General features: G+C 46.3%; 3 protein-coding genes across 15 annotated transcripts in view; 2 read left to right on the top strand and 1 right to left on the bottom strand.

The window, feature by feature from the left end:
• The window catches only part of nfia (nuclear factor I/A), a 55,096-nt gene extending 46,740 nt beyond the window's left edge, over window positions 1-8,356 (top strand). For 4 of the 9 annotated variants that reach the window (XM_054790901.1, XM_054790899.1, XM_054790902.1 and 1 more), the window contains 6 exons: window positions 117-164; window positions 539-694; window positions 1,330-1,508; window positions 1,692-1,857; window positions 2,479-2,570; window positions 6,098-8,356. In XM_054790901.1, the coding sequence (XP_054646876.1) occupies window positions 117-164; window positions 539-694; window positions 1,330-1,508; window positions 1,692-1,857; window positions 2,479-2,570; window positions 6,098-6,112 (656 nt within the window). In that variant the 3' untranslated portion in view covers window positions 6,113-8,356. The remainder of the gene's footprint in view (window positions 1-116; window positions 165-538; window positions 695-1,329; window positions 1,509-1,691; window positions 1,858-2,478; window positions 2,571-6,097) is intronic. The other 5 variants (XM_054790906.1, XM_054790903.1, XM_054790907.1 and 2 more) reach the window with 3 other exon arrangements.
• A 1,136-nt stretch (window positions 8,357-9,492) lies between these two features.
• tm2d1 (TM2 domain containing 1) lies at window positions 9,493-11,745 on the bottom strand. The gene is made up of 6 exons (XM_054790909.1): window positions 11,587-11,745; window positions 11,261-11,334; window positions 11,090-11,198; window positions 10,920-11,011; window positions 10,695-10,768; window positions 9,493-10,522 (listed from the first exon to the last, which is right to left on the bottom strand). The coding sequence occupies exons 1-6, from the start codon at window positions 11,718-11,720 to the stop codon at window positions 10,418-10,420; spliced, it is 588 nt and encodes a 195-aa protein (XP_054646884.1). The 5' UTR covers window positions 11,721-11,745; the 3' UTR covers window positions 9,493-10,417.
• patj (PATJ crumbs cell polarity complex component) overlaps window positions 11,523-19,532 on the top strand; it is a 29,042-nt gene continuing 21,032 nt past the window's right edge. For 3 of the 5 annotated variants that reach the window (XM_054790895.1, XM_054790894.1, XM_054790892.1), the window contains exons 1-12: window positions 11,528-12,087; window positions 14,696-14,728; window positions 14,830-15,008; window positions 15,915-16,112; window positions 16,187-16,323; window positions 16,700-16,898; window positions 17,633-17,761; window positions 18,040-18,288; window positions 18,357-18,459; window positions 18,618-18,706; window positions 18,790-18,919; window positions 18,991-19,050. In XM_054790895.1, the coding sequence (XP_054646870.1) occupies window positions 14,701-14,728; window positions 14,830-15,008; window positions 15,915-16,112; window positions 16,187-16,323; window positions 16,700-16,898; window positions 17,633-17,761; window positions 18,040-18,288; window positions 18,357-18,459; window positions 18,618-18,706; window positions 18,790-18,919; window positions 18,991-19,050 (1,501 nt within the window). In that variant the 5' untranslated portion in view covers window positions 11,528-12,087; window positions 14,696-14,700. Of the gene's footprint in view, window positions 12,088-14,695; window positions 14,729-14,829; window positions 15,009-15,914; window positions 16,113-16,186; window positions 16,324-16,699; window positions 16,899-17,632; window positions 17,762-18,039; window positions 18,289-18,356; window positions 18,460-18,617; window positions 18,707-18,789; window positions 18,920-18,990; window positions 19,051-19,532 lie in introns of all 5 variants that reach the window. The other 2 variants (XM_054790897.1, XM_054790896.1) reach the window with 2 other exon arrangements.

Genomic DNA, 19,532 nt, shown 5'->3' with positions numbered 1-19,532 from the left:
GACGTTACGGTGCCCCCTCTGGTGTTCTTTGGAATGTTCACGCTGCTTCTCTTTTTCTTCTTCCTTCTTTTCCTCCTTTTGCTTGTCATTCCGACTTTCCCGGTGTTGGAAAGCAGGATATAAGCTGCGCGGCTCGCTAGCTAGCTCCTTCATCTCCCGACAAGGTAAACACTCTGTCACCTCCTCCTTCCTTCTTTACTCTCCTCCTCATTCGCCTACTCCACCCTGACCCCGCCCATCTGGCAGCGTGCTGGTGACATCTTCAAGCTGTTCATTCATTGGCTGTATTGTGTGTTGAAGTGGATGTCTGGTGGGAGGGTCCTCCTCTCTTATTAGTCACTTGGATGTGAAGGGCAGATCAAGAGACACAGAAAGTCGTGTTAGAATCCTCCCAGCATGCACCTGGCTGCAGCTGTCACACAGGCCCCGCCCCCTAAAGATAAGCCACACCCTCTGTACCCATTCCTTCCCAAGTTCCCTCATGTATTAAAGAAAATGCTGACAAGCTCCTCCCCCTCATGGTCGTGGTTCTTGGCAGGGATGGCGTTGGCCGGCGGCGCCTTAAAGAGGTCAGCTTTCTACGAGGCCACGCCTCCACCTACTGGCCCCGCCTCTTCCTCCTCTTCTTCTTCTTACTCCTCCCCCCGAACGGCTTTCACGCATCATCATCGCCCCGTCATTACCGCACCTCGAGGTGAGGTCCAGTACCCCCCCTACCCCACCCTCGCTTGTCAACCTCACACCCCCACCACCCCGTCAGGAGAGGAGGAAAGTGTGTTTATGTGTGTGTGTGTGTGTGTGTGTGTGTGTGTGTGTGTAAAGTTCAAATGTAGCCAATAAGCGAGACAAACATATTAGAACGAAGAGTGAGTGAGTATTACATTCACTACAGTAGCCAATCAGGAAAGCTCATCTGCTTCATCTGGATCTTCTCCAGAAGATTCCACAGCTTCTCTTCATCCTCCTCCATGGAAGACATCTTTGTCAGGGAGGAGGAGGAGGAGGAGGCAGTGAAGCGATGCAGTTTGCAAAGTGGAACTAATCCTGACTTGTGTGTTCTACATGACCCCCCAACCCCCCCATAGACAGAATGATAAATGTGAGCAGACTGTCAGTGTCTCTTTAAACGAGGCCTCTTCACTAACGAGCAATCACACGCTTTTGGTCCAATTACAGCCTTGGTTAGACTACATTTGATTGACACGTGTGGCTGATGTGTCATGTGTCAGTCACTGTTTATTTGTGTTACTCTGAGACCACGCCCCCTTTTAAATGTCCTTCTGTCCTCTGTCCCCCTCCTATAACTTCTCTGTCCCGCCCTCCCCGCAGCAAGCCCCCACGCCCCCCCTTCCAGCCTGCATTTCTCCTCCTCCCCCATCCTGCAGCAGCCCGCCTCCTACTTCTCGCACCCGGCCATCAGGTACCACCCCCAGGAGACCCTCAAGGAGTTTGTGCAGCTGGTGTGCCCTGACTCCGCCCAGCAGGCCGGACAGGTGGGCTTCCTCAACGTAAGCGCACGCAAGTCAAATACACAATCATCCCTCTTTGGAGGGACGGCCTGTGTGTGTGTGCGCACGTGTGCGTGTGCATCTACACTTCATCAATAAACACACACACACACTCTGAGAGACCTGTGGCTTTTGAATTCGTGAGTCATTCTTTAACACCTGCCCTCCCTTGTGCCCCCCCAGCCTAATGGTAGCTCCCAGGGAAAAGTCCACAATCCTTTTCTGCCTACGCCCATGCTGCCACCCCCGCCACCTCCCCCCATGGCTCGGCCAGTCCCGCTGCCAGTCGACGCCAAGCCGCCCTCCACCTCCTCCACTGAGGGAGAAGGCAACTCACCCACCTCGCCCAGTGAGTGCATATACATATGCACACACTCACATACGCACACGCACACACACAAACTGACTGACTCTGGATAGAAAGTGACTTGATAGAAACTGATTCCAGAGTCACTAGCTAGAAAGTGACCACTTAGAAAGTGACTAAAGAATGACGAGATATGAAGTGACAAGATAGAATGTGACTACAGAGTGACTAGGTAGAAATTAAGTAAATAGAACGTGACCAGATAGAAAGTAACTAAATAGAAGGTAACTAGATAGAAAGTGACTCGAGAGTGGCTTGATGGAAAGTGACTAGATAGAAATGAATTAGACAGAAAGTAACCAGGTAGAAGGTGACTAGAAAGAATAGAAACTTCAGAGTGACTAAATAGAAAGTGACTAGGTAGAAATGAACTACATACAACGTGACTAGATAGAAAGTGACTGGATAGAAAGTGAGTCCAGAGTGACTAGATAGAAATCAACTAGATAGACCGTGACTAGATATAAAGTAGCCACATAGAAAGCAAACTGATACAAAGTGACTCCAGAGTGACTAGATGGCTAAACAGAAAGTGACTAGAAAGTGACTCGATAGAAATGATCTAGACAGAAAGTAACAAGATGGTGTTGATGTTGTCGTCAGCCTACTCGGCCCCACCCACCACATCTCCTGCTCAGCGATTCGTCAGCGTGGGACCACGAGACCCCGCCTTCAACATCCCGCAGCAGCCACAGGTAAGCGCACACACACACACACACACACACACACACAAGCGCGAGCGAGCACACACAACAAAAGGAACAAAAGTGGCCCTGGGGGGACAGACATCAGTTAAAGTGTTTGTGAAAGCGGGCCCCCCAGGGAGCATATAGTAAATAGTCCCGTGCTTCTCATTGCCATGGTGATCAACTGGACTGTCTGTGCATTCCTGTATGTACCGTATGAGTGTGTGTGTATCTGTGTAGGTGGGGGGTGGTGGTTGGGGGCAGATGGCAGCAGCTTGGAGCTTTGTGTGAGGGTGGGCATCGTGCCCATGGTGGTCAACATTGGTGGTTGCCGTGGACGACGATGGTGGTTGTCCAAGAAGACAAAGATGGAGGGCGTCATCATGTCAACAATACACACACACTGGGGTGGCGGGTGGTATCATCTAGAGCAGGGGTGCTCACACTTTTTTAGTCTCCGAGCTACTTTTAAAATGACCAAGTCCCAAAGATCTACCTACTACTATAAATATAGAAAGTATATATATTTGCTATATTTATTTTAATAAAATATGAGTAGGTATTTATGTAGGTTATACATGTATATCTGGAGTGCACGCACTTTCTCAGCATGCAAGTATAAGTCAAAATGATCTACTTCTTTCTATAAAACATATAACATATACAAAATGTAACCAGTAAACTCTGAAATTCTATTGTAAATATTAATGATTAGTATTTCACGTTCACATTTTCAAAGTTGACAAGTAATCAAAGTAGTTGCTATCATAATTCACTTCAATATGGAAATAAAGATAATTCCACATAACTCCTAAATAGTTGTGTACATAACCTGAGTACTGGTAACATGTCAGTCAAATTAGCTATGTAACGTTCATTAGGGCACACAGTTCATGTATTACATCCAGTTAGCATTTGCTATCAAACATTACCCATGTACAAGAATTTAAAATGATGATGCAAAAGACAATGCAGCCGAAGTCAAGGCAACATATTGAAAAGGTTTCACCAATGGGCACATTTTTCATTTCATCATAAAATAATAGTTTAAGAAGCCAACGTGTAGAAAACACTGATTTCTGTGGTGGAGTTCATGACGCCAAGCAAAGCCAGTAAACAGTAGCCTCTACAAGTGAACAGATAACTTTTGTTATAGATATAGACATCTTACCACAGAGTTGGTTCATCCATCAATTTTCTATACCGCTTCTTCCGGGTCGCGGGGGCATGCTGGAACCTATCCCAGCTAACTTCGGGCGACAGGCGGGGTACACTCTGGACTGGTCGCCAGCCAATGGCAGGGCACACATATAGACAAACAACCATTCACACTCACATTCATACCTATGGACAATTTAGACAAATGAGACAATTTAGAGTCACCAATTAACCTAACATGCATGTTTTTTTTGGAATGTGGGAGGAAACCAGAGTACCCGGAGAAAACCCACACAAACTCCACACAGAAATGCCCAGGGGAGAATCGAACCCAGGTCTTCCTGATCTCCAAGCTGTTACTGTGTTGGCCAACGTGCTAACCACTAGACCACCGTGCGGCCCTAGTTCATTCATAATCACAATAATAAAGATGAAAGCTGCATCTTCATGTGTAGCTGGAAACGCTGCGGGGAGCAAGCGCGAATCAGGAGCAGAGCTTATTGTCAGCTGACTGATGTCATATAACAACTACAAAGTGACATTTACGTGATCGACCCAAACTACCTTGGCCATCTACCGGTAGCTGGCGATCGACATAATGGCCACCCCTGATCTAGAGCAATGGTTGCCAAACTTTTTACATTCGTGTACCCCTTCAGACATTTGACCTGAAGCCATGTACCCCCTACTCCTGCACACTTAAAAAACATACACCTTTTTATCTTAACTTGAAATATTGAAGATAATTTATTGGTTAATTCATTTTATAGTAATTCCGGATCAAATGTTTGTATTCTGCATGGTTACATTTTGCTAAAGTTTGACATGAGCACTGATAAATAGATCGATGTTGGCATCCTTCTGTTCGAATGGCTTCATTGTGAGCTTCGCTTTTTTTGTCCACTCACGATGGCTATGGTTTAAGTCTGCGTCTGAGTTTAATACCAAACTGAAGAGGAAAGTTTAACAATCACGGTAAAGCAGTATCTGAAGTACAAAAATACATACAAACAAAGATAATGTAATTTTCGGGGGAATGCCCACTCACAGTGCCAGGTTTTCACCGCTGCGCCGTGTGGGGATTGGAACACCAATAGAAATAAACTAAACACTCTTAATGCACAAAATAATCATCAAACTTACTTATTTGTTCATATGATGCACGCAGAGCAATCATCAACTTCACGTTCTGTCTCCTTCCTGCTCTGTTCTCCTTGCGCCGTGAGGCGTTCAGGTGCACTCGTAATTTTGAGTGTTAAGTGCTAATTGTTTTTCATTTTTATTCACGTACCCCCTTTCACAATTAGCGTACCCCACTTTGGGAACCTCGGCTCTAGAGGCAGGCGTCCGTCACGTCACATGGTAACGTCCAGGAAGTGAAGTTCACTCTGAAGTGATGTTAGTGTGCGTCCGACATGCACATCTTCAAGGTGACTGTGCGCGTGCGTGTGTGTGTGTGTGTGTGTGAATTGTGCTGACTCAACTGAACACTGGGGGGGGATGGGGGGGAGAAAGAGGAAGAAAAAAAAAACTCCTGTCGGCCATCTTTGTTTGTCTTCACTTGTCGCACGCATGCATGTCTGTGTTTGTGTCTGTGTGAGCGTGCACGTGCACGTGGGTGCCTCTCTCACACACACACACACACACGCGCACACACACCATGTGACATGGATAATTGCATTAGTATGTTCATTGGCTTCATGTTGTAAGGTTGATATCTGCTTTCTTGGTGGGGATGACCATCTCTCACACGCACGCACACACACACACACACACACACACACACACACACACACACACAGCGAGAGTGTTGTGAGGACAGTCTGCAGTGCAGAGCGAGGAAGAAAAGTCACGACGTCAGCAAGTTGTATTGATTAAAAACTAACCTTCCACTCTTCTTCTCCTCTCACTACTACACACACACACACACACACACACACGCAGCAAGGGAATCACAACAAGTCGGGAGCATACACAAAGCCACACACAACAACACACTCGCAACAAACTTTTTCGTAAATGTATGTTCTAAGTAGTGTGTATTGTTTAAAAGTGTGTGTGTGTGTGTGTGTGTGTGTTGGTTTGGCTATGGTGGTCACATCCTTGGCCGTCGGGTTGCCCCTAGTAACCAGACATGACCAACCCCGAACTGTGGGACAGTGAGGAAGAGAGGACTGAGGGAAATTGGACACACACACACACACACACACACACACACACACACGCGCACACACACACACACACTTTTTAGGCTGTCTGTGTCTGTGCTGAGTTCAAGACAATGGGAAGTTGCAGCATTGTGCTGAGTTCAGGGTTGCAGTGGGCAGGTGTGACGCCGTGATGATGTCATCAGTCATGTGATGTGTGTCTCTCCACAGTGGTACCTGGGATAACGACTCTAGAGGCCCCTCCCCCTGCGTGCACCTGTACAACAATGGCTGCAGCCCCTCCTCCTCCGACAAGAAAGATGTCCCGCCCCTGCACCCTCCCCCTCCCCGCGCCTGACTCCACCCCCACCAGCGCCAGACCCGGCAGCATCAGCATGGCTCGGGCGGGTCCAAAGGTCCAGTAAGGTGACTGCCTGGGTCACATGACTTTGTTTGGTGCCAGCCCCGCCTCCTGAGCCCTTCTTTTTTTGGGGGTGGGGGAAAACAAGACTGAAAGACAGAGCTTCTTCCTGTGGACCCCCCTCCCAGCTCAGTCCTCACACCTCTCCTCTAGCAGGAGGAGGGTCTTTCCAAGGACAAGGATGCCCCTTGATGGAAGAGTCTGTGAGTGGGCGGGGCTTGTTCAGTTTTCTTTCTCTTCACATCATTTTGGCTCCTCCTCCTCCAGTGCGGTGACGCTAGGGGGCGGAGTCACGTGGAATATCGACGTGAGGAAAGTGCAATTGTGTTGGCTAGCTTGTTAGTAAGCTAGCTGCTTCTTTTTCCCACCAGTCCGCTCACACCTCTGGACTCTAAACTAGTGAGGTACAAAAGATGTACGATTACTATTACTATTCCTATTATTATTCCTATTATTACTATTCTTCTTATTCTTTGTTCGTGGTGGAAATCCCTTTAAAAGTTCCTCGTTCATCGGACTGAAATTAACTTATTTGCTAAACGAGCACATGTTTTGTTTGTTTAAATCCACGACAATGTGACTTTTGATCTTTTTCCTTCTTGCTTCATGTTTGCAAGATAATCTCTAAGGGGCGTGGCCTGGTAACGGGCTGCTCCGTGATTGGCTGGCTCTCCAAGAGGCTTGGTCCAATCCAAAGCACTTAGAATCAGGGGGTGTGGCCTGGTGAGGACGCTCTACTATCTATGTATATGACTATAAAGTAAATATGAACATATAGAATATATACACGTGCATGTTGTAGTGTTAGTGATATAGATGATGTAGTTAGTCACATGACGTCACCGCTTCCTTTTCTATCTCATGTTAACTCCTCCTCCCCCACTGGCCCCGCCCCTGGCCATCCTCATATTGGCTTAGATTCCTCGTGGACGTGCCTTGAGGAATGCCGCAAACCACCCGCTGACTCCCGACTGATGACTTTTTGTGAAATGAGCAAACTCTGCTAACGGTTCGCTTTTACTTTATTGTTCAAATTAGCATATAAGCTAACGGCTAACACGGCCGCTAAAGACGATGGGTCTCGTCGTAAGCTAACAATTTGGTAGTTACGCGGACTTCAGCCAAACAATCAACGTAGTGCCTAAAACAGTCAATTGAATCTAGACAGCTACGTGGGCTAATGGATTAGCCTAACAAGCTAACACGTAACAACAAGTAAAATGGAATTTGGCCACTTTAAATGCCAACTTTTCTGAAAGGAGAAGACAATCAGTGGTTGAGTGAACTGATGACAATAAAGTCAGCTAGCTACCGGCTGTGAGAACCTTGAAAGGCGGTGTGCTTATTTCACTAAATCTCCTCACCTGGCGGGTTTGGACCATGGTGCTGGTCATGTGACGCAAAAACGTCTTCCTGTTTCCTGTTGTGCTAATTCCTGATAGGGACGACAACATTGATTACTGACTTCATTATGCAAAACTTGCACTTCCTGTCGGCTTTTCTTTCTCTTCCTGTCAACCAAAGTTAGCACGCGACCGGCGCCGCCTAGTGGTCGGTCCCTAAAAAAAAGAAACCCATAATAACGACGAAGCCCCCCTCCCCCCTCGTGACGATCTCGCCAAGCTGAGCCGCCGTCGCTCGGGGGACTCTACTTCCTCTTTTGACTCTGCGGTCGCTAACGAGCCTTAACGAGTCCTAAAAGGTGTTTACACTTTGTCATGTGATCACGAACTTCCTTCCTGCTGACGTGCACTAAAGCCCACAAAGGGATCACATTCAAGGGTCACTAAAGGTCGTGACCAACGACGACTGGTGAGCCAAGGTCAAAAACAGGTCAAAGCAATATTTGTGTTGTTGTGTGTTGTTGTGTAGTTGTTGTGGTGCGGCAGCGAGGACATCACACCTTTGTGTACCTGGACTCATGATGCTGCCCCTCCCCCCCACACACACACTCTTTTTTTTGTTTTTGTGTGCTTGTAATGATGATGATGATGTGATGAAGATGGCTCAGCATCTTTCTTTTCCTTTGTGTTTCTTCATTCCATGCGGAAATAAACTGCTTGATTAGATCAAGATTCTTTTTTCTTTTACATCTTTCTTTCTTCCTCATCCTCATCCACCTGGTGGCCCCGCCCACATCATAGCGACCAATCGCAGCAGCCTCCTGATTGGATGCTGCCCACATTGTTTGTCACGTGACCAGTTCTGATGGCGACTTTGTGAGCGTGCACGTTGTCACCTGCAGCCACAACGACACATGATGGCAATACGACCACAAGTCAAAGCCCCGCCTCCAGATAAAGCCCTGCGAGAGTGTTATGTGAAAAGCTCTCCCTGCACCCCCCCACCCCCACCATGTATTGTCCATCGACCAGATACCCCCGCCCCCCAATACTTTCCTGCAGGAGACCAATCAATGTTGTGTTTGTGCTGAGCTCAGCATTATCCTGACACAACCCCTCAATAGGTCTATCTGCGTCGCCACGGCAACACTTCAAACGAGCCAGCGCTGCCCACCACCTGGGAGAAACCCCCACGCCCCTCAGTCCAGTTGGGGTCGATGGGGGTGTCTACCACTATCGCGCCTAAACACCCTCCCATGTCGATGCTGCTTTGATCGGTTCCACAAGGCCGTAAAGTTTGGCTCACAAAGTTTGCTGAAGCTGAAGGGCACCACCAGTAGCATGGTGGCGGGGGGACGAGGGGGGTGGGGGTGTGCGGGGGGTACCTGTGTTTCCTAAACCTGCACCTTCAATACTTCCAACGTGTCGCCCCCTTGAGGAAGCAGTGGGACAATGTGACATCATCATCATCATTGTCACCATGAGGGCGACATCCCAGCATGCACTGCTCACCTCTTCACTTCCTCATCCGCCCATCCTCAGACTCTTCTGTGCCTCTTTTACGCCACCCACTGTCCACTTCCTGTGTCCATCAGTGACTTCCTGTCCAAACAGGAAGCGTCTCTATGCAACAGAACCACAACAGAATAAAGACACTAACACGCAGACGACGTCTCTCTCATTCTTCTCTCTTGTTTTCAGCAGTCGTCTACATGCTAACAGCTAGCATAAACACGCCCACACACTGCCCCCCACCCCGTTCCACCCCACCGTTGGGTGTTGTCTGGAGTCTCCCAACTCTCAAGTTTCCCCACCACAGAAGAAGAGTTGAATAATTCACACGCACACAGTGACCTGGTGTGAACTCAGGCTGTGTGTGTGCGCTTTGAGGATGCCATTTCCTGTGATTCCGGCAGGTCAAAGGTCATCATGCAATGTGGTTATCAAGACAAATGGTCACACAACTTGTGTGATCATGGCTGATGATGTCATCAGCTCTTGAATTATTCATGCGGCACGTACACACTAGTTGGCGGCCAGGTGAGTGAGAAGTCACATCTTCAAGGTTGTTCAAATGAAGTTTAAATATGATTCTTCATCTTTTTGACATTTACTTTGACAGGCTGACTCCTCCCTCGGGAGGGCACTTCCTCTTCCTGTAGCAGGTCATGTGACCTTCCAAACTCTGTTGGACATATTTCTTAAAGAACAATTGCTTCCCAGCTGGGACAGGATGTCTTTTCATACGCTCACACATAAACACACAGTGAATATTATAGACTTTTTTTATATTTGTTGCTCATTTCATCTTGAAATACAATGATTGTATTCAATTGTTTCCAGCATTAAAATGAAAGACCTATTTTGTAGCACAACACTAAGTGTTAGCGCCCTCTAGTGTCCAATAAACGACATGGACATGATTTAAATAGTTTGTTTACACTTTTATAACTTAACAAATGACACTTTACACGTAACTAAAGTCGTTTCTTTAAAAAAAAAAGACATTTTACTTCTTATGGAGGAACTTGAAGACATAATTTACATTTTAAAGACAGCATGAATCACAATCATGTCAGAAGGTCATAGCACTTACTGTATAGTGACATCACTATACCGTTCACAGCCACTCAGGGTGCATTGGCATGCTATCTGTGCATTGCTATCATATGTTGTGACGATATCACCTTTTTGTAAAGTAGAAACAACAAGAAGTATCTCATCAAGTCGAGTCTGCTGGCTCTCATATACAAAGTGACATCTGAAAACGGGCGTCTTCTCATGACCTCACAGGTGCGGCTTCCTGTACGTCTGGTTGGTGATTGACAGGCGGGTCAGGCGGGCACCGTAATAGTCAACGATGTAGTCGGATCCATCTGATGGACCTACAATCTGAACGCCACGTGATGCTAGTTAGCGCTTGCATAAACACACTTTCAGTGTTAGTATTAGCTGCAATGCTAAAGGCTAACAGTACAGTTTGTAAGACGGTGATGGACACCCCCAGCACCCACACCGGAAGCACCATTTCCTCCCCTTCAACATGGCCAACTTGCCGACTGACCTGCATAGCGATCAAGATGAAGTCGATGAGCGTTCCGATGCCACAGAACCCGACCGTGCAGAACTTCAGCAGCCCTGAGAGGAAAACACAAAAAGCTGGCTGACATCTTTATGGTGCGTTCAAGTGCCAATGTGAACAACATCATGTCGATCTCCAGAAGATAAAAGAACAACCACAGAATGTGTGGGCGTGTGTGTGTGTGTGTGTGTGTGTGTGTGTGTGTACCAAGTGCAGGGTATCCCAGGTAGAAGCGGTCGGCCCCCAGCCAGCCGAGGAATAGAGACAATGCCACTGCCACCTTGTATGAGTAACCACTCCTGACAGCACCAACACACACACGTGTTGACAAAATGTGCACGACATCAGATTGTGCGTGTGTTTCTGTGTATACTCACACATTCCTGCAGGGAATGGTTTTGTTAAAGCCCACCTCCTTCCCACTGAACCTGAACTCCGTCCCATTGGACAGGCGACAGATGATGTTTGGAGCTGGTAGACACTCCACTGTGCACACTCTGGTTAGCAAAAAGAAGAGCATGTATGTTGGCAGTCATGCTGATACTTACCCCAAGCTGTGGTGTCTCTGCAGTTTTCAGGCTCCTGAGTGTTCTCGTCTATCTTGGGATCGTTACACAAATATGTGAGCTGAGTCAAGGAGTCACAAGGGAAGTCAAAACCGAATCCTCACTTTAAATATTCCCACAAAAATCTGATTTATTACATCTTAATGTGCACATGACACCTTAAATTGCCACATAGTATATCATCATCAACACTATTTTGCACCGCGAATTAACGTAGCTTAGCTGTCAGCTAACTAGCATGCTGGCCGTGTTAGCATTAGCTGCATCAACTCCGAGAGGGGGACACAAACAGGTCATGTGAAGGATATTGTCCAAGTCTCAGGTTGTCGCAGCTGTCCGCGTCCTCCGCCACAACAATTTTTAAATGGGAATACACACAATAAAACAAAATGCCCCATAGACCGGAGCGTAAACAAACGATCCTTTTCCGACTGGACGACATGTTTGCTTCTATGACGTCACGATGTGCCGCCTTCAGGGCTCATGGAAAAGATAGAACTCGACAATATACCAGGTTTACTCTGATCACAGGCAACTTTTCAGAAGTCGCAATATATGCTTTAATTTATAAGATTAATAATTAGTTAAATCTGTCATTTGGAAAACAAAAGCATACACATATTTAAAATTCGTTTTAATTATTGTAATCGTTATATTTGTTTTTTATTGTACAATGTAATGAAAAGGATAATGTAGTGTAGTGTACATGACATGTTTCTGCTGACGCGATGGAGTGTAGTTTTAGTAATTGCAACAGTCAGCGAATGCAGCATTAAAGCGACACTGGTATCAAACTGGATTCACTTCAAGTAAGTTTAATTTCAGTTCGAATCCTCTTAAATTCTTGATGAACCAACTATCGTCTGAATGGAGGCTTTGTTGTCTGAGGGTTTTAGCCTTTAGCTTCACAATGGAACCGAAACATACTTTGGTTGGCGGGTTCAGATAAGGAGTTAGCATGCTAACAGCTAGTCGACGGAGAAGTTGTTGAAGTGATTGAAGATGAAAAGTTATAATGTTATAATGTTGACGTCTAACATACACACTGACACACACACACACACACACACAGGGGTTGTGTTTATTGTGTTGTTGTGGTTGTTGTAGTTCTTAGAAGGCGGATGCACCTGCTGGTAATCAACCTGCTGCTGTGCATGACACATACAAGAAACATCGTAAACATTACTAGTATGTAACATGTACACGACAGTCAAGCTTTATTTCTAGCTTAAAATTGTTTTCCGAGACTCGCCCCTCCCCCAACATGCCCAGTTTCACTTCCTGCGTTCAGGTGTCCATAGGTGAGCAGCACGCGCATTGTGTGCGTGTGCGCGCTGATGATGAAGTTGAACGTTTCGGTGTGAGTTAACAATGACGCTACATGCTAAGCCAACGATCTGTGTTGAACAGGCAAAACAATATAACATCATTTGCATGAAATCAATTATTTTGTGAATGGTTCAGTTTGTTTCGAACAACAAGGTTACATTAAAGTACATCACCTGTGTACAGTTTCACAATACAACATGTCCGAAAAGGAGTAGGTAGAAGCAGAGCTTATTGAATCCTACCCCTTCTCCGTTTCACATAAATGACTAATATTTTTTTCACATCCTGTGTTCAATATGTACCGGTTTACCATTTTTTAATAATAAAAGGAAAGGATAAAAATATGTCATAGTAGAGTTTGTAGTTAACTTTCACAGTAATATAAACAAAGGAGTAAAAGTGTGGAAATTAGTAAATTGAAAATGTGTAATAATGCCGTAATTAATAGAAAAAAGAATGAATAGTAACTAGTAAGTACAGGAGCAAAATGAACATTGTATGCTAGGGGTGTCACAAGATCCTGTGTCACAAGATGTGAGATTAAAACAGAAGATAAATACTGCCTCACGGGCACTAGGCCTTTAATTAATGAATTAATCGCACAATATATGAAAATTAACTCTTTTTTTTTTCATTTTCAATATATTACCATGTGCACGCATGTCTGTTTTCCTCGTCTCTCGCCTCCAAACAGCTAGGAAGAAAGTTCACGCTGTGCATTTGTTTCAGCACGTTTGTTTGATAGAACAACGGCATGAACAGAGTGAGCCCTTCAGCACAGACACAGTGCAGAAGAGTGAAAACCTAATGCGAGGCAATGAAATTGAATTAGTAGATTGCAATATATTGTCATAGATTTTTTTTTTCATTTTTCATTGTACTTTTCTTAAAAGTAATGTTAAAATGAACTGTCTCGGGACATTCCTATTGTACGCTTAATTGTATAAAAAACAGACAACTATGTAACAGATAATACACAATGCCTTACTAAATAATAGGATTCAGGATAATAATATCAGGCACTGTGGTTCTGCATTCTTCCTTACACCTTGTAAAAACCATATATGTATACTGTGTCTTAAACTGGCTCGTTAGCGCGTTGTTTGACTTTTTTACTCAATCTGTTCCATAGTTTTCTCTTGAAAGGATCAGATTAAACTGTGAACAAGAACATTGGTTTCATCATAAGTGCTCAGAGGTTAAGTTTTAAAAGGGTCGTATAAAGTTTAGTCCTAAAACTAAAATTGCCACATCCGCTTGTGATCCATATTTGAAATGGAGGTTCAACAGATTTAGATTCTTTTTACCCAATGTGTAGCCATGAAAGTATTTGAATGAAGTTTCCCAGAGAACTGCGATCTATCTGTGGTGTTGGGTTGGCGACGGGTAGACGTCGTCATCGTCTAATTTGCATAATTGATCATGACGCAAGACTCCCACCAGAGTGGGAATTTTCACAAACTGGGACTCAGTATTTGTGTGCAACATTATCTCTTATTTGTAAACCTTATTTAACAACAGAACATGAAGATATTGACTTACGGATGTTGGTTTCATTCTGTGGACCGGTACATGCACATGCATACGCCCTATAACACGCACAGACGATTAAAAAAACTATCATGACGTATCCTAGCCTAAGTGTACGCTGAATAATGTACACGTCATTAGTTGTCTAATATGACACTATAAAGATGAACAGATGTGTTATAATGCGCGACCAAGTCAGTTGTGTTAAATGCTTATGAGGTGTGTTCAAAAGCAAAGTTACAATCCCATCTACTGTACGCAGTTGTAACGACAAGCCACACAAGCAGTCCCACTATAATGTGTTTGTGAGCAAGGGCAAAAATCTAATAAAAAAAAAAGGTTACCGCCAAATCTATCTGTGGCGGTACAAATGTATTTGTGGCAGGCTGCCACAAACAAATGAATGTACATTATAGGAAACACTGGAAGACAATGTTGACTTTGCGATGGCCTCTTATTCCTTCTATGACACGGATTACGTTGCTAGCTTTACCATAAACTGTCAGGCTCCAAGTGGACTTGAATGAGGAATAACTATGTTTCCATCTTTGTTTCCAGAGGGAATGACCATGTTTGAGAACATCGGAGAAGGTAACATCACTTTAGAAGAGCTAACTTTTATTCAGTGTAGACACGGGACTATGATCCACATTGAAAGTGCTTCCTGTGTGTCTCCGTCACTCTGCTTCCAGTGTCGCCGACCGAGCGCCAGCAGGTTCTGGACGCTCTGGAACGTCTGCAGTCCAAGCTGGTACGGAGGGAGGAGTGGAACCACAGCGAGCGTGTGGGCACCCTTAAGGAGACCCTGCAGAGTCCTCTGTTCACGCACATCCTGACTCTGCAGCACTCCATCAGGCAGCTGAGGAACCAGGTCAGAACCCAGCCAGCACAGCGCACATGAAGGAAGTAGACTGTGGTCCACTGAGGACATGGTGTGTGTGGATCAGTATTCTGCAGCGGCCAGCCTTGACAATAAACAAGCTGCGCTCCAAATTAAGATAATGGCAGGCTTCATATTGTAAGTGCTGCGAAGGTCACACTGGAGTCTATGAAGGCGTCGCCCAAGCTGTTGGAAGCTTTATTTATACCCCCTCGCATCCCCCCACCTGTGCACGGATCTATCAAGCTTTAATATCTGCTGTCCCGCTTTGACTAACGGCCTTGTCCCGCCGCTATTGATGAAATGGCGCTGGATGGTGCGCCGTCAGCCCGGCCCAAATAAGCCTCAGACTGATACGCTTCTACAATGTGAGAGTAAAGGTCATTAATAGATTACCTGCTCACGGAGCACAGCAATCTATTGATTTTCTACACAGCTCACTCTCTGCTTCATTACTTCTTATTCCAACACGTCCTTGTGTCTCTGTGTGACCACACTTTGTCCTGTTCTGTCCACTTCTGTCCCACACACCAATCTCACTCTTAGCATTTGCTATTAGCATTTTTTCATTAACATTCCCTATTAGCATGTAGCATTAGCATCAGCATTGACCCTTAGCATTTATTATTAGCATTTACCTACATAATACATTGGCATGTATTATTAACATTTACTATTTGCATTTACTGTTTGATATTTATCATTAGCATTTCCCATTAGCATTTCCCATTAGCATTTATTATTAGCATTTACTATGAGCATTTAATATTAGTAATACTGTTAGTGTTCACTGAAAGACCAATAAATAAGACACAAGTTCAATGTTTCTCAATTGCTTCACTTTTTACTCCTGCAACTGTCCTCCTAATATTCCATCCTTCCCCTTCCTGTCTGCAGCTGAGCAGTATGCCCCCAGCCGCCGGTAGCGAGTTCAATTTTTCCAAAAAGGGTCAGCTGGTCATGAGCGCAGGGGGCTCAGCTCCGTCCACCCTTTCCGCCTCCTCAGCCATCCTGACCAATGGCTCGGCTCCACCCTCCCATCAGACTCCGCCCCCACCTGTCGACCTTCAGGAGTGGATCCTGTCCGCTGCCAGGGTGCGTGCACGTGAACGTGCACAGCATTGCTCACACGAAAAACCTCAATCACCAATCTGTGTGTGCTCCCTCAGGGTCGACACACAGAACGCATCAGGCTGACTCGGCCTCAGTCAGGCGGTCTTGGTTTCAGCGTGGTGGGTCTTCATCCAGGAAGCAGCAGTCAGGACGTCTTCATCAAACACATCCAGCCTGGAGGCGTGGCCCACAGGTGACACGCCCCTCAAACACCTGTCCACAGAATATGTCATGTTAACAAAAAAAAAAGAGGCAAGGAGATGAGCTGAGGTGGGAGTTTTTGTTCAAGTTCTGGATTCTTGTTGGACCTTTTCAGTTTTAGGGATTCCGTGTAGTTGAACCACTGAACTGTATGTAAAAAGTAAAGCTAACAATAACAAGGTAACGTTAGCACAGCTCGCTGAATGTCTTGTTCTCTGTGTTTTCATCTTCATTCATCAGTATTTTAGCAGCACTAATGCTACCTCATGTTTTTCAGACCCATTAGTCAGCGCTTTTAATAAATTGTTAGCAAGTATTGGAGCAGCGTCTCCATGGTGCTGATGTTGGCCATGTGTTGGCACTGGCAGGGACGGGCGGCTCCAAGTGCGGGATCAGATCCTGGTGATAAACGGACGCCCCTTGGAGGCGGGGATCGGCCATCAGCAGGCCCTCGCCTTGCTGCAGCAGCCTGGAGAGACGGTGGACCTGCTGGTCGCGAGGGACCGCCCACCCAAGGAATCAGCAGCAGCAGTTCCTGCCTCCTCTACCATTGATGATAAAAACACGGTAGGTGATTGTTAAACAGCTCATCTTTCTGGCACTCCAAAAGACGTAAGTCAGTCATATGTGGAGATCACACCCCCACATCACAGAGACACCTGCTGTAAGTCAGCTGACTTTTTTCACGACCTCAAAGTGAGCGTCAGAGTCGGCACTCCTCATGTGTAGGCGGACATGGTGCTGCTGACTTTTGGCATCTTTCAGAGAGTGACCTAGATATTAAGCAGCCCTCATGCTAATTGATGGTCATGTGATGTCAGCTTTGTGTCTAATGATGCTGCCCTCCTCATTAGTACGCTCGCGCACACTGTCCCTCTTATTTGTCCTTGCTGGTTAGACCCAACCGCGTCCCGCATTCCTGGCCTCCCGACCGCCTTCCTTTCTTCTACCAAGACCTCTATTGAGGTCACATGAAGCAACTCGACTTTGAACCATAGATTTGTTAGTTTTTGTGACTTGTACCTGCCGTCACATCTAACGTCTTGTCCCAAAGTCTCCTGTCGAGACCTGATAGATCCACTCTGCCCTAACATGTAAAAGGTCACAGACAAAGACGTGTGTAGATCAACAGTGTTAGCATTAGAATTGTTAGCATCTCGCCCAGGACAAACACTGTTACGAATGAAGACTCCTGGGTGTGACACAGCAAGGATTAGCGACAAAAGTACATTTGAATGGAGATGCTAATGTGACTCTTGTAGAAATATACTCTGTTGTCTAATGTCCTGTCTTCCTCTAAGGGTCAGTGGGGTCACGTGGAAGAGATCCAACTGGTGAACGACGGCTCCGGTTTGGGCTTTGGTATCGTGGGCGGGAAGACCGCTGGCGTGGTGGTGAGGACACTCATCGCAGGCAGCGTGGCTGACAGGGTATGTATGGTCCTGCAGAGGGCACCACTTGATGGTCTTCTTCCGATGCTGCGCCACCTCCTTCCGGGTCAGGCAGGAGTTTTTTGTCATTGCAGCGTGTACTTGTCAACCAAAGTTTAGGACAGTGCAGCTCAGCGGATTGAATGAGGCAGTTGGACTGGAGTGTGGCGGAATTGAACGCACTCTTCCCCATATCGTCTCATCCTGTTTGTCACATACAAACAACCCTCCACCTCAGCTTTCATGGCGACTTCCTGTCTTTTTTGTCCTTGAATCAGGACGGGCGTCTCCGCACAGGTGACCACATCCTTCGCATTGGGGCCACACCCACCAGTGGTCTCACCAGTGATCAGGTGGTCAAGGTGCTGCAAGCGTGTGGGAGTCATGTGACCATGCTGATCGCTAGGGACCCGTACAGCCAGAGGATAAATGCCCCGGCTCCCCCGCCACCACCAGACTCTTCCCCAGTGTCTGCATTACCCCCTCCACTTCCGGAGCAGCCTCCCAAGCGACGAGTCAACAAGATGGTGAGCAGCACGTCAGTCTCTTGATACTTCCTGCTTCCTACTTCCTTCTTCCTGTTTGTGTGTATCAGCCCAACTTGGAAGGGTATGAGATCCACGAGGTTCCGCTGATCAAGAAAGACGGACAGAGCCTGGGAATCTCCATTGTTGGCCACAACCCCCTCACCAGCCAAGGTATCTTCTTCTCCTGTGACGTCACAGGGCGGCAGCCTCCTGCCACTACCGCCATGTTGTCAATAGCTAGAACTTTCTCCAGCTTATGTTAGCTTGCCAGAAGACACTAGAGCTTTTGCGTGAAAGTCACGCAACATCCCATCTCTAATCCTCCTTAGATGCGGTGGGCGTGTTCATCAAGCATGTGGTCCCAGGAAGCGCTGCGGATCACAGCGGGAACATCCGAGTGCACGACCGATTGATTGGCGTAAAGGAGAAGACAACTGAACCATGTGACCATCAGAACTTTTGAGTGCTAGTTTGTCCTCTCTTCTCTTTTTGTTCTCACAGCTGGACGGCGTCAGTATGCACGGTCTGACCAATCAGGAAGTTGTGGAGGTGATGAAGCAGACGGGCCGGACCGTGGTCCTGACGGTGGTCAGGAAGAAGACCAGAACTCTCGAGAGGTCCCTAGACAGAGGTACCATGTCACCTCATTATCCTCATGGACTGTGTGTGTCAGTGTGTTCTCATATCTGATGTTTTTGTTAGTGGAGTCTTCTCGTGGGTCACTGCGGAGGTCACTGGAGGTCACACAGAACAGAAGCAGTGGTGAGCAAGCACATACACACACACGCACACGAAGAAGGTGACGCTGGCCTTTAAAGGTGTCATCACGCTGACCATGTTTGTCCTGTTTGTGGTGACGTCAGCTTCAGTTGTTGATAATCACAGATCAATAAATAAAACACACATTTCCATTCAAATGTTCCATAGCAGCACATATTAGTTTTATGCTAAACTGAAAAAGATTAAACATTTTATGTAAGGTGAACTCCCCTCTCTTTGTATTGCTTGTTAGCGTTTCAATTGGCCGAAACGCCACGCTCGCCATTGGCACACCGAGCTGCTGCTGGCTGTAGCTTGTCTGACAGGCTGGCAGCGATGTACGAGCTTGTTTATTCATCTGTACGCTGCAGATTAATGACGTTGGGAGGCGCGCTTAGCAATGCTAATTTAATCTAAACACTTCCACCGCTGCAGTGTTTTGTTTTTTTTCTTGAGTAACGGCATGTTCGCCAGGATGTGCAGTG

This window comes from Dunckerocampus dactyliophorus, chromosome 10 (genome assembly GCF_027744805.1).
Source record: "Dunckerocampus dactyliophorus isolate RoL2022-P2 chromosome 10, RoL_Ddac_1.1, whole genome shotgun sequence".
Classification (NCBI taxonomy): domain Eukaryota; kingdom Metazoa; phylum Chordata; class Actinopteri; order Syngnathiformes; family Syngnathidae; genus Dunckerocampus; species Dunckerocampus dactyliophorus.
Note: the sequence above shows the minus strand (reverse complement) of the source record. Positions and strands in the feature narration are given on the sequence as shown.

Bases quoted from the DNA above. Each gene is read 5' to 3' on its own strand.
- tm2d1 (XM_054790909.1), bottom strand. From the start codon at position 11,720: ATGTCGTCCAGTCGGAAAAGGATCGTTTGTTTACGCTCCGGTCTATGG. The intron at 11,199-11,260 runs GTAAGTATCAGC...GAGTGTGCACAG, and splicing joins CAGAGACACCACAGCTTGGG to TGGAGTGTCTACCAGCTCCA. The intron at 10,523-10,694 runs GTCAGTCGGCAA...CGTGGCGTTCAG, and splicing joins TCATCTTGATCGCTATGCAG to ATTGTAGGTCCATCAGATGG.